This window comes from Hippopotamus amphibius, chromosome 7, assembly GCF_030028045.1.
Source record: "Hippopotamus amphibius kiboko isolate mHipAmp2 chromosome 7, mHipAmp2.hap2, whole genome shotgun sequence".
NCBI lineage: Eukaryota > Metazoa > Chordata > Mammalia > Artiodactyla > Hippopotamidae > Hippopotamus > Hippopotamus amphibius.
In genome coordinates, this window is record NC_080192.1 from 147,268,741 (window position 1) to 147,280,807 (window position 12,067).

Below are 12,067 nucleotides of genomic sequence, written 5' to 3' on the forward strand. Positions count from 1 at the left end.
CCCTCTGGCCCTCAGCGCACTCGGCAGCCGGGCGGCCGCCACGTCATCCGCGGCTGGGCGGGCCCAGGGTTCCCGGTGTGGGGGTGCAGCGAGCGGCGCCCGCCCAGCCCTGGCGAAACCGCACCCAGCTGCCTCCTCACAGAAGCGCAGGCGGTTCCCAGGCCTCCGTGTTCCCTGGGGCAGGGCAGAACGCTCGGGCACGGCGTCCACAGGGCCCGTCCCCGCGGCCGAGGGAGGCCGTGAGCAGGGCTCCCCGTGGCTGAGCTGCCGGCCGCCTGTGCCCCTCCGCCAGGGCCCACGGGTGTTCTGCGGGGGCCGCGAGCCACGTCCCTCCACGCCCTCGCTCCTTAAAGCGGGCGCCCGTCTCCGCCGCCCTTGACGGGGAGGGGGCGGGAGGGCACGTGCTGAGGCGTCCGCCCGCTGACCCCACAGGCCAGGTGTCCGTGCTCTGGAGGTGGCGTACGTCTGGGTGGGCCTGCAGGTCCAGTGGGTCTGCCGTGACCTGGCTTTGTCCATTTAGAGCCTGGCCTCCAGATGTCCCCACTCTAACGGGGACACGGGATGCTTTGGGTTCAGTGGACCTTGAGCTGCTGGGTGTGGCCCTCTGCCCGGCACGTGATCACCAAGTGAGCAGCGGGAGGGCCTGGGCGCAGACGGGGGCGTTGCCTCATTACGCACCTGCCCTCGCATTGCGGGGTCCAGGCCGTATTTCCGTCAGTGGGCGCCAGGTCTGAAACGGGCTCAGAGCAGGCCTGGGTAAAGGATCATAACTTTTAGTGGGGTTACTCCCCTCAGCCTCCTGCTTGTCCACTCTTGTCTGCCTCTGCATTTGTGTGGATGCGCGCCTGCGTGTCCTGCCAGGTGCTGCTGGGTCGGAGGGCCATGTGTTTCGCTCCTCACGGCACCGTCTCCTGTTGTCTGTCGGCCCGGTGGCCTTCCTTGGCTGGTACCCTGGCCTGGCTTCTGGCAGTTACATACCACCGCCGGGCCACTCTTGCTTTGGGGCCAGGTTTAACTGCTGCAGTAGAGAGTGGTCACAAAGCCTGCTAGCAACAAGCCACGTGTTGTACAGCCCCTCCTGAGAGTGGAATTGCGGGCGCTCCTGGTACGTGGGTGTCCAGCTGCCAAAGTGTTTGGGCCACTTTACGCTCTTCCCAGCCGTCCTCGAGGGATCCCGTCGCTCCGCATCTTTGCCAGTACTTGGTGGTGGTGCTCTTTTCTACATTTAATTTTAGCCATTCTAGCAGGTATGTAGTGTATCTTGTTTTGGTTTTAGTTTGCATTTCTCCAATTAATGTTTATGTTGAGCATCTTTTCTGGTGCTTGTTGACCATTCATATGTTTTCTTTTGTGAAACGTATGATTCAGTCTTTTGCCCACTGTTAAAAATTGGGTTATTTCTCTTATCATTAAGTTGTAGGAGTTCTTTATGTATTCTGGATACACGGCCTTTATCTGGATACAGGCATGTATTCTGAATATTTTCTCCAAGTTTTGCTTCATTTTTTTTTTTATTAAGCTCTTTATTGGAATATAATTGCTTTACACTCCTGTACCAGTTTTTGAGGTACACCAAAGTGAATCAGCTGTATTTATACATATATCCCCATATCCCCCCCCCCACGACTCCCTCCCACCCTCCCTGCCCTGGCCCTCTAAGGCATCACCCATCATCAAGTTGATCTCCCTTTGTTATACAGCAACTTCCCAGTAGCTGTCTATTTTACAGTTGGTAGTGTATATATGTCTATGCTATTCTCTTACTTCGTCCCAGCTTCCCTTCCCCCTCTCCACCCCCCACGCCAGCCCCGTGTCCTCAAGTCCATTCTCTACTTCTGTATCTCCACTCCTGCCTGTCACTGGGTTCATCAGTACCATTTCTTCAGATTCCATATATATGAGTTAGCATATGGTATTTGTTTTTCTCTTTCTTGCTTACTTCTCTCTGTATGAAAGACTCTAGGTCTATCCACCTCATTACATATAGTTCAGTTTTGTTCCTTTTTATGGCTAATATTCCATTGTATATATGTGCCACATCTTCTTTATCCATTCATCTGTTGATGGGCATTTAGGTTGCTTCCATGTCCTGGCTGTTGTAAATATTGTGCTGCAGCGAACATTACGGTACATGTTTCTTTTTGGATTATGGTTTTCTCTGGGTACGTGCCTAGTCGTGGGATTACTGGGTCATATGGTAGTTCCATTTTTAGTTTTTTAAGGAACCTCCAAACTGTTTTCCATAGTGGCTGTACCAACTTAACATTCCCACCAACAGTGCAGGAGAGTTCCCTTTTCTCCACACCCTCTCCAACATTTATTGTTTCTAGATTTTTTGATGATGGCTGTTCTGACCAGAAAAGAAGTGTCTTTTCAAGAGCAGCATTTTTTAATTTTGATGAAGTCCAATGTCTTTTGGTGAATAGAAATTCTTAATTATAGTCTGTTGTCTGTCTTTTCCTTTGTGATTAGTGGTCTTTCTGCCCTGATTAAGAAATCTTTGCTTGTTCCAGAGTTAGGAGGGTATTCTACTATGTAGTCTAGAAAATATTTCTGTGATTTTATCTTTCTCATTTTGATCTTCAGTCTATCTGGAGTTAGTTTTGTGTGTTTTGTGAGGTAGAATGCAGCTCATTTTTTTCATGCAGATATACAGTTGATCCAGCATCTTTTGAAAAGACCATCCTTTGTCCACTCCAGTAAGTGGCATTTGGTTGTAAATCAGGCGACCATGTCTGTAAGGTCTCTTTCTGGATTCTGTTTTCTTTCTCTGGGCTGTTCATCTATCTGTGCATCAGCAGTATGTTAATATCAGGTTGTAAACCATCCATTTTTGTTCTTCTGCTTGAGTGTCTCGGCCATCTGGGTGGTTCACATTTCCATGTAAGTTATAGGACTTCAGAATCAGGTTGTTGATTCCTACCAAAAAAAAAAAAAAAAAAAAAAAAAAAAAGCCAGCTAGAACTTTGGGGCTCAAGGGCTCTTTACAGTAGTGAAGCTTCCCATCCATGAACATGGTATGCCCCTCCATTTACTGAGGCCTTTGCTTTTTCTCAGCAGTATTCTTCATTTTGCACCTTTATAATTTGAGATATTATTGGATATTTCATTTTTAAATTCTGTTGTTAACAGTTTTTCAAATTTCATTTTTGAAGTTTTTGTTGTTAATCTATAGATACCAATTGAATTTTATATATCACCTTTGTCTAGCAGTTTTGCTAAATTTCCTGTTTTATTTCTAATGTCTATACATGTAATGTGTAGATTTTCTTAAGTTTTCTACACATGTAATCATTAGCAAGTAGTAGTATTTTTATTCTTTTCTTGTTCTAGTATCTTCACTTTGTTTCTTGCTTACTGAAGTATCCATAGTTAGGACCTCTGGTGTAGCGTTACCTAGAGGTGGTAGCACAGAGCATCCTCGTCTCACTCTTCTCAAGGGGAAAGCATTTAACAGTTCACCCCCAGCAATTATGTTTGCTGGGTGAGCAGGCAGCTATGGGAGGAGTTACTTAACTGACACCTGAGCAGAATTCTCGAAAGGAGGAGTTGTTCAGCCGGGAATCCGCTAGTGGTTTCTCCCACACAGTAGCTGTTTTTGCTGTGTGTTACCTCCTGTCACGTTGTCGGCACAGCCACAGTGTAGTTCTCATGTTATCAGTCCCATCGCTTTTCAGGTTAGAAATCTCTTTTTCTGTCATCTAGGAAGATTAATATCATCTGTGCCTCTGCTGGTGAACATTTCGAGCATTTGCTGCTTCTTTCCAACTCAAGTTGCCAACTCTGTCTTCAGTTAGTTGTTCTCCTGTTTCAGGACTTCCATTGCCAATCCCATGGGCTCCACAACAAGACTGTGGATCTGAAAATCTCAGCAAAAAAATCAGTTTCTCTCGTGGACAGAGACTGTCGTGCACTACTTTCTCATGGTTAAAAGTGGATGTGTTAACGTTAAATTTGTATGTAATATACATGATTCTTTTTTCTTTAAGCCGCAATTCCATACTCTCTCAGACCCAATGAGGTATGTGGACGGAGCACTGAGATTGGGATCAGAAAGACTTGGTTGAGATCCTGACCTTTCTCCTGGCAATTTGATCATGGGTGATAATGGCATTATGATAATAGCACCTGGGGAGCCAGGCACTTTGCCCATCGTGTTCACTGCTGTCTTTCTTGGTTGATTGGTTGGTATTTATTGGAGGACCAGTTGGTATTTATTGGAGGACCAATAAATACCAATAGATTGGAGGACCATTGTATCTAATAAGAAGTGGCCAGTTTTGAATGTACTCTAAGGTCCTTTTTTTTTTTCCCTCCCTTATTTCATAGGGTATTCTTTCTTTTTCTGCAATTCTTCCCCATTCTTCACTTGATGCCAGTTGATGATTTAATGCTGAAGCCTGTTCATTGTTTTATTATTTATTAAAGACCATTTTTAAAGGGGGAGGTGTTTAGCACATATGCTGTTTTAGAACTAAATGGAACGCACATTTCAAAGGGTTTATATCTAGGAATTTATGATTCAGTCTTTAATCGCATAATGTTAAATCTGTTTCTTTTTGTTTTGTCTTTTCATCTTATTTTGTGTCTTACTGAAAAATTGTTAAGAAAAATTGTTAAAAAAAAATTGTTTGGAGGGTGGAGACGTAGAGCTGGGCACGTTCCCTGAAGAGAGGTGACCCGTCTCTCTGTCCACAGGGCGGCTCTGCCAGGTGCTGGGCTGCTCTCGGCCAGAGCTTCGCCTGTGGCACCCGGCCTGCACTCGTCCCCGCAGCGGACGGGGACCTTCACACCACTGATACCATTTAGTACGTATGCATGGAAGCAGCACTTGCAGGGCGCTTACCCCTGGGCAAGGTGCTCTCACAGAGCTTTCAGGGAAAGTGCACTTAATGCCGTCTTAGACCCCAGCTGCAGCGTGGTGATTATATCTTTAGCTGCACCCTCCACCCTCATTTCACTCCCTATTTTGAAGAACTATTGAAGAAGAACAGGAGGAAATCGATTTTGATGAAATTAAATTTCCTTCTGAAACAGGATGCTGTTGTGGAACAGGGGCTCAGGGGCTGGAGCCGCCTGCCTGGTCCGTGTTTTGAGGGGCGGAGCGCGGGCCTGGGGCTGTGTGCGGGGGCGCCGTCTGCGGGGCGGGGGCGCCCGTGCTCTGCTCACGTCTCCCTTGTCCCTCAGCTGCAGACAGCAGAGTCGTGACGTGCGCTGCGGTGTGGAGGATGCCCGCGGAGCTGGAGCCGGGCGGCCACGAGTCCCCCGAGGACGCAGCGAGCCCCGCGCACGCCCTGGAGCTGCTCTGTCACCTGGACCCTGTGGCCCGCGGCAGCACTGCCTGGTAGGTCCTGCCCTGTGCCCCTGGAGGCAGGGCCACACAGCAGCGGCCTCCCTGCTCTTGCCCTCACTCTTCCGTGCCGGTCGTCTCCAGGTGAGACACGTCTCTGGAGACCCTGCTGCACACATACCGTGGAAGCTGCGCCCAGGCCCTTTTCTTCTAAAGTCTTGCCTGGTACCTGCCCGGGGGTGGCGGTCAGGCCGTATAGCACTGAGGTGGACATTGCTTTTTACCTCACAAAGACACCTCCCTCAGCAGTCCTGGGCACACATTAACTCCTTCGTTACCTTGGGTGGAAGGCCTGTGGGGTCTTCTTCTGAGGACCGAGTGTGGGTGCCCGTGTGCAGGTCGTGCCGCGCCCCCAGCCCTCCGAGGCTTTGTCCCGCATTCATGTCCCCGGATGCCCTGTGCAGTCTCGGGATGGAGAGACGCCACCGCCGTCCCTTACGGCTCCCTGGCCCGTGGCTGCCCGCGTGCCGTGATGCCCAGATTGCCGTGTCCCCTGTGGTAGTGCGTGGACCCTCCTCACAACGCTCAGGCGTGCGTCTCGGGTCCACAAAGCCTTGGCAAACTCAAGAAACCATGCTTTCTAGAAGGGACCCTGGGAATGTACCCTCGCTAGGGGTGTTTCCGGTTACAAGAGTAATTGTGTTACTGAATATAGTAACGCTCCCGCGTGTGTACGCGTGAGAGGGGGCCGTGTCCTCCCTGTAGTCGCTCCTCAGTCCTCTCTCCCAGGTAAACACGTCTCATCCAGCAAGTGTTTATGAAGCACCTGAGGCACACGCCCGCCAGCCGCCGGGGGTGCGGGGTGATGGCTTAGGGGACCCGGCCTCAAGCAGTCACAATCTCCCAGGGAGGCCGTGGTGTAAACATCTAACCAAGACCCAGGGCAGGTGGGGAGCACAGTGGGGTCGCTTTGAACGGTGTGCCGTGGGCCCCCCCCCAGGAAAGAGTCACTGATTTTTACTAGAGGAATTGGTGAGGGCGTCTCTGAGGAGGTGACATTCAGGGCCGGGACTGGACCTGTTCCCCACTGTCAGGTGTGTCTGGCCGGGGGCGTGGGGGGGGCGCAGAGCGGGGGGCCTGCAGGGTGGGGGGGCCTGGGGGGCCTCAGTGCGTCAGCCTGCAGGGGGCGCGGGGGGGCGAGCGCCAGGCTGCGTGTGTCTCTTTTCCCCAGGAGTCAGGCTGTCTGCACACAAGGGGAGCAGGGTGTTGTCCTGCCCCGCCTCCCGCCCCAGGAGCTCCCCCCGAGTGCAGAGCGGCCCCACAGGCCCCACGGAGCTGTGCAGAGCCCGTGTCTCCCGCAGCAGCCCTGTTGGCACCCCTGTTCCCCCGGCAGACATTTGCACGTGCACGTGTGTGTGTGCACGCGTGTGAGTGCAAGAGCGCGGGCACGTGTGGGCCTGTGGGGGGTGCTGCAGACCCCCCGAACGCTCTAGGGCCTCCTGGCTCCACACCCCCGTCTCCTGTTTGCACCAGCGGCTCTCGGAGCCCTCACGAGGGGAAGCTGTTCGGGACGTGGCAGGACAGGGTGGGAAAGAGGTGGGGTCGGGCCGCGTCACCGGCGCGGTTGGCCCGAGGGCTGGCCAGCCACCGGGGGCGGTGTCGTGCCTCTGCGTCTCCGGGTGGAGAAGCGGCTCTCCCATGCGCAGGAGGCGCCGCCTTGCTGTGGGCGATGCTCCTGCTGGCGGGTGCCCGCAGGGTCAGGGGGATGGAAACAAGCCGCCGTTTCCCGGGCGGGCGGGCCTCGGGAGCAGCCACCGCGCACAGCGCGTCTCGGACAGCGGCAGCTCCTTCAAGGGGAAGCCACTGGAGTCTGAAGCAGCAGCTTTGGGGAACAGGAGTGAAATCAGTGACAGCTGCAGCTCCCTCCCCGCGCTCCCTGCTCGCCCGCCACCCCGGAGTGTGGAGGGGCCGTGGTGGGCGGGCTTGGCCTCGCTGCGGGGGACGCGCGGGTCTCTGTCTAATGCCCTTCCTGAGGCCCGGGGCCCTTGCACAGTGACGACGGGCCACTGCTCTCTGCGGTGCAGCTGGAGAGAGACACTAGGCTGGGATGCCAGGCTGCCTGAGGGTAGGGAGTCCCTGGGAGGTGGACGCATACGCCACCGTTCCCATGAGAAGAAGGAAGGAGGGCCGTGACCTTGGTGCTGAGCTTAGAGAGGAAACAGAAGAAAAGAAGCCTGTGAGGGTCTCCAGATACTTGAGGTGGTTCGGCCAGAAGAAAGGATTTGGCCTCATCTCTGATTTCTCATTTCTTTTTCAGCTCACTGTGCTGGAACAGGGTACGCTGACTCGGGTCAATGTCACAAAGAGTAAATTCAAAGTTATCCTTGATATCTTGCCAAAAGTTGTCACTGAGGATAAGTAAGAAAAGATGTTTGAGATTTTCAGAGATCCTGTGGCGTGACTCTGCTGTCAGTGCCGGTGGACAGGTCTCTTCTCTTATGACAGTGTCATCACAGGACCTATATCAGACTGTAAGGTCTCTGCGCTTTCTGGTTTCATCCAACCTGGGTGTACGTAGGTGCAGGGTCTTTAAACGGAGCCCTGAAGTTGCTTCCCTGGTTACTGGTTCGCTCCTAAAGCGGTCCGCTGGCTTTAAGAGAAGCCTGAAATGATGCCAGCATCCCTTATTTGTGTAGGAGGAGAACAGTCTGTGGTTGTACAGGGCAATATAAAGATATTTTCCTCTTTCACTTTGGCAGAAGCCTCCTTTGTCAAACGGGGCTGCTTGTCAGAGACGCCCTGGCCCCTTATGAGGATTACTGAAGCTAAGCATTAGGAAGGAGGTGATGGGGGAAACACAGTAAAATGCGCTGTGCAGATGCGGCTCACCTAGGAGAGTCAGCCTACGGAAATCTGGACGTGCAGTGCAGGGTACAAATAGTTATTTTATATTATAGGATAAACTCATATTCTTTCTGAGATTGTAGTTCAGGTTTCCACTACATACTCGGGTTCAGAGTGTGCTTCAGTTGGTCCTCTCACGAACCCAAAGGGTCTTTTCGAAACATGCTGGGCAGACACATACTGTTGTATCCAGTGGGATAGTTTAGGGGAATGTATTTTTTGAAGTTCTGTTTGTGATTATTTACACTTGAGTTTTAAATAATTTAAATAATTAAGAAGTTTAAACCTTAAGGATCACTGACTCTGCCCATGAGAATTTTAAACTGTAGTCAGTTTTTCTTTGGTTGTTTGAACAATAGGGTGTGGGAGGAGGAGGAGAGGGAGGAGGGAATTCGGGTGGCGTTTCACGGCCACGTGCGCTGTGGTTCGGAGCCGACGCTGAACTTGCTGGTGAGACCAGCAGCAGGAGCCTTGTGCTTCCTGGACACACTGCTAGGCCGCGTGGCCCCTGCTCTGCCCTGCACTTGCCCTCTTCTCCCCGCCGGGGGTGGAGTCTGCACTGAGCGGCTGCCGTGGGCCCGAGCGCTTGGACTTCAGAGCTGGTGAGAGTCAGCCGTTCGGGGATGCTGAGGGCCCTTCTCTGCCCCCGGCCCTCTCTGGGGCAGAAGGACCGGACGGGAGCCTCGCCCCCGGAGGGCCGGTGCAGCCGTGTCCTTCGGCCCCACGTCTGTCCTGCGTTGTGACAGATGCTGGGCCCCGACATGTCCCGCCCGGCAGCCTTCTGAGGAAGGCAGGTGTTCCTGCCCACATGCCGTCCATGGCTGGATTCTTGGTGTGAGGGGGTGTTTCTGTCGGGCTGTTCACATGGGTGACGGAGCTGTAAGTCTGTGCAGGGGAGAGGTGCCAGAATAAACACAGACTTTAGTAACTAGGTCACCGGTGCCCAAAGTTCCGTGTTCGTCTGCTGTCAGAAAGGGGTCCTGGCAGTGCCTAAGCCAGGTTCTGTCACTACAAGTATTCCTGTGTCACGGCCACCAGGAAACCTTGCATCCACAGATTTGATCAAAACATGCTTCCTCACTTAATAGTATAACTCTTAAAGTGACCTTTTTAAAATCCTTGTAGCATTTATGGAAAGCTGTCTTGTGTTCTGCTGTGGATTTTTGAGCAGAAAGAAATTAACGAGATTGCCAAATCTGTGTGTCTTAAGAGAGAGATGTATAAACTGGGGAAAAATGTATTACATTCCTTTTTTAAAGGGTTTTCAAACTTTGACTGGTAACCACTGATATAATCACCAGTGACTTTATAGGTGTGTTTCTTTTGTGGGTTTCCCCTTTTCAGTAATGGAATGAACGGGACAGGTTTCCGAAGGCCGTGGGAACAAGCGGTCTCCACCCAGCCTCGTGTGCTGAGTCTCTGGCTTCCGCAGCGTGTGCTGGTGCCTCTCCGTGCCATATTGGGGTAGTTTCCGTCCTCTGGGCACTTCTGCTGCCCTCACGCCCCCACTTCCCACCCGAAGAGGCTACAGGGAATCGGTAGGATGTGTAAATGATGTGAATGAAAATTACTTTCCTACTGAGGTGGTTTCAAGAGTTTCTCGGTGTCCTTTGAGCATTCTCACCCCAGGTGCCAAAATCCAGAGTGTGAGTCACTCATTTTGGAATCACTTCTCTGAAGGAAGTGTGTGTTTTGTTTGGTCAGCATGAAACCTGCCCAATTAGAACCATCATTCCTGCTATCGTGGTCCTTGTTAACTGCCTCAGAGAAGTTTAGATTTTTTTTATTTGGGTTTCTTTGCAGAAATGGCCCTTTTCTTGTGTTTTTCTCTCCGTGATTATGAAGGGATGCCGCCTATGTATATTAGGGGTAAGCTCTGTTCCCCACTTGTTCATACAGTTTTACGTCCGCTCACATTTGTGGGTAGAGTGTGATAAAGCCCAGACGTGGATGATTTTTATCAACAAAGAAACAAAGTTCTCAGTTTGGAGCAGCAAGTCTGGCAGAGGTTCTGGTTATGTTCTCGTGTTTACAGCGCTGGTTTCATGGTGATGATCCGTGACGCAGCGGGCTTTCCTGGTTCACCGCCCCGCACACTCTGCCTACCCCAGACGCTCGCGACCGCTGGCGCTGCTCCCTGCACGCTCACCTGCTGCCTTTCGGACGTGTGTCCCCGGGTAGGCAGCAAGCAGGAGCTTGGCTCAGCACTTAGGCCCCAGGCGATACATGGCGTCTCATATGGGGACAGTGCTGTGTGCATCTTGGGGACACTTCTTCAGCAGGGAGCCCGATCCCGTGGCCGTGTTGACTGTCCCAGGTGGATCCTGCCCGGAGAAGAACATGCAGACTTGGTGTGTGGCAGCTTCCTGGGAGCCGAAGTCACAGGACGGCAGGCAGACGTGGGACAGCAACGTGGGGAGAGACGCCGCGAGCCAGGAGCGGGGGTAAGGCCGGCAGGTGGGCGCGGGTCCGGGGCGCAGCTCACCGGAGGCAGTCGTGCGGGCTGTCCACAGCTCAGGGCCCGCGGTCGCCCCGCTCGGTGGCCTGGGAAGTGCACTCCGTGTCACCGGTTGGTCCTCTGTCCCGGTTTCCCCTGCTGCAGCTTTCGGTCACTTCCGTCTCTGTGTGCACGTGGGGCTTCTGTTTGTTTTTTCTTTTCGTTATTAACAGGGAGCTGCCCGAGCTCCCCCGTGACGTTGGGTTTGAATCAGAGCCGCCACCAGGCGTGCTGGGTGCTGGGCCCCTTCTCGTGTGTCTAGAGCAGCTTCCCAGGCTCCGTGCTGGGAGCTGGGGGTCCGGCAGCAGTGAGACTCTGGAGTGTGTCCCGTACCTGCAAACGGTGTGTTTACGTCTCCTTCCGTGCTCTCCCCACCTGGCCTAGACGCATCCCAGGAGGGACGGCCGCGGGCTTTCTCAGCCTCCCGGGACGGTTGGTGGCTTTCTCCTTAACCCAGTCTTCTTCAAGGGAGGCTAACAAACTGTTAGTGACATAATTCGTGTACATTTTCTGAAATACCGGTTTTTGCTCTCCGTGTCTACTTTGGGCCTCTCTGGTCGTCCAGGTAAATGCGGCAAGGTTAACGCCTGCAGCAGGGAAAAGACAGACGTGCGCCTCTCCCTTTAACTGCACGTGAGTCAGCGATCACACGCTTCAGCCCCCTCAGAAGTAAGTGGCAGATGTGCAGAGGCTTGCCTTGAGTCCTGAAGGTTCTTCTGTGTGGATACACCTTCCTCAGGACCCGTAGAGACTGAGCAGGAAGGCCCAGCTCACGCGCAGCTGTTGCATTAGTTCCAGAAAAGTCGTTAACCACAGCTTGCCCAAGGTGACGTGTGCGTGCATGTGCATGCGTGTGCGTGTGTGTCCTTGTGTGCGCGTGTGTGTCTGTGACTCAGGACGAGTGAGACCAGCGTTAGAACAGACTTGGGTGCCCTCCTCACCCATCCTCGTTACCTTTCCCCACTTACTGTGCGGCTTGGCGCGAGTCCCGGCTCTGGGGCTTGCCTGGCCTCTGCCTGCCTGCGGCCAGGGCTCCCTGGGGAGCAGCAGGGGTGCCTGGAGCACAGCTGCCGGGGCTGCAGGGGGGCCGACACTTCCCTGGCGGTGCAGGGCCCTACGCCGTCCTTGCGGGGAGCCGAACATGGGGCTAAGATGCTGAGAGACGGAGAGGAGGAGAGTGGGGCAGGCTTCCCATTCAGGTGTGAACCTGAAAGCAGTGCCGAGCAGAAGCCCTGGTGCAGGGCCTGGGCCCTGGGCTCTCGAGCTGAGTCACCGGTTCCTGGGTCCATCGCTCCGGACCCTGGAAAGTTACCCGACCCCAAGGGGGGATCGTGATGCCGGGCTCGCGTTTGGACAGAGACCTCCAGAGGAAAGCC

The 12,067-nt window shown here is 53.4% G+C and overlaps 1 protein-coding gene across 12 annotated transcripts in view; it reads left to right on the forward strand.

The window, feature by feature from the left end:
- The window catches only part of EIPR1 (EARP complex and GARP complex interacting protein 1), an 84,409-nt gene that overhangs the window by 48,735 nt on the left and 23,607 nt on the right, over positions 1 to 12,067 (forward strand). For 5 of the 12 annotated variants that reach the window (XM_057741511.1, XM_057741510.1, XM_057741512.1 and 2 more), the window contains 2 exons: positions 5,188 to 5,344; positions 10,474 to 10,638. In XM_057741511.1, coding sequence (XP_057597494.1) covers positions 5,188 to 5,344; positions 10,474 to 10,638 — 322 coding nt within the window. Of the gene's footprint in view, positions 1 to 4,698; positions 4,809 to 5,187; positions 5,345 to 10,250; positions 10,372 to 10,473; positions 10,639 to 12,067 lie in introns of those variants that run through there. The other 7 variants (XM_057741513.1, XM_057741514.1, XM_057741517.1 and 4 more) reach the window with 5 other exon arrangements.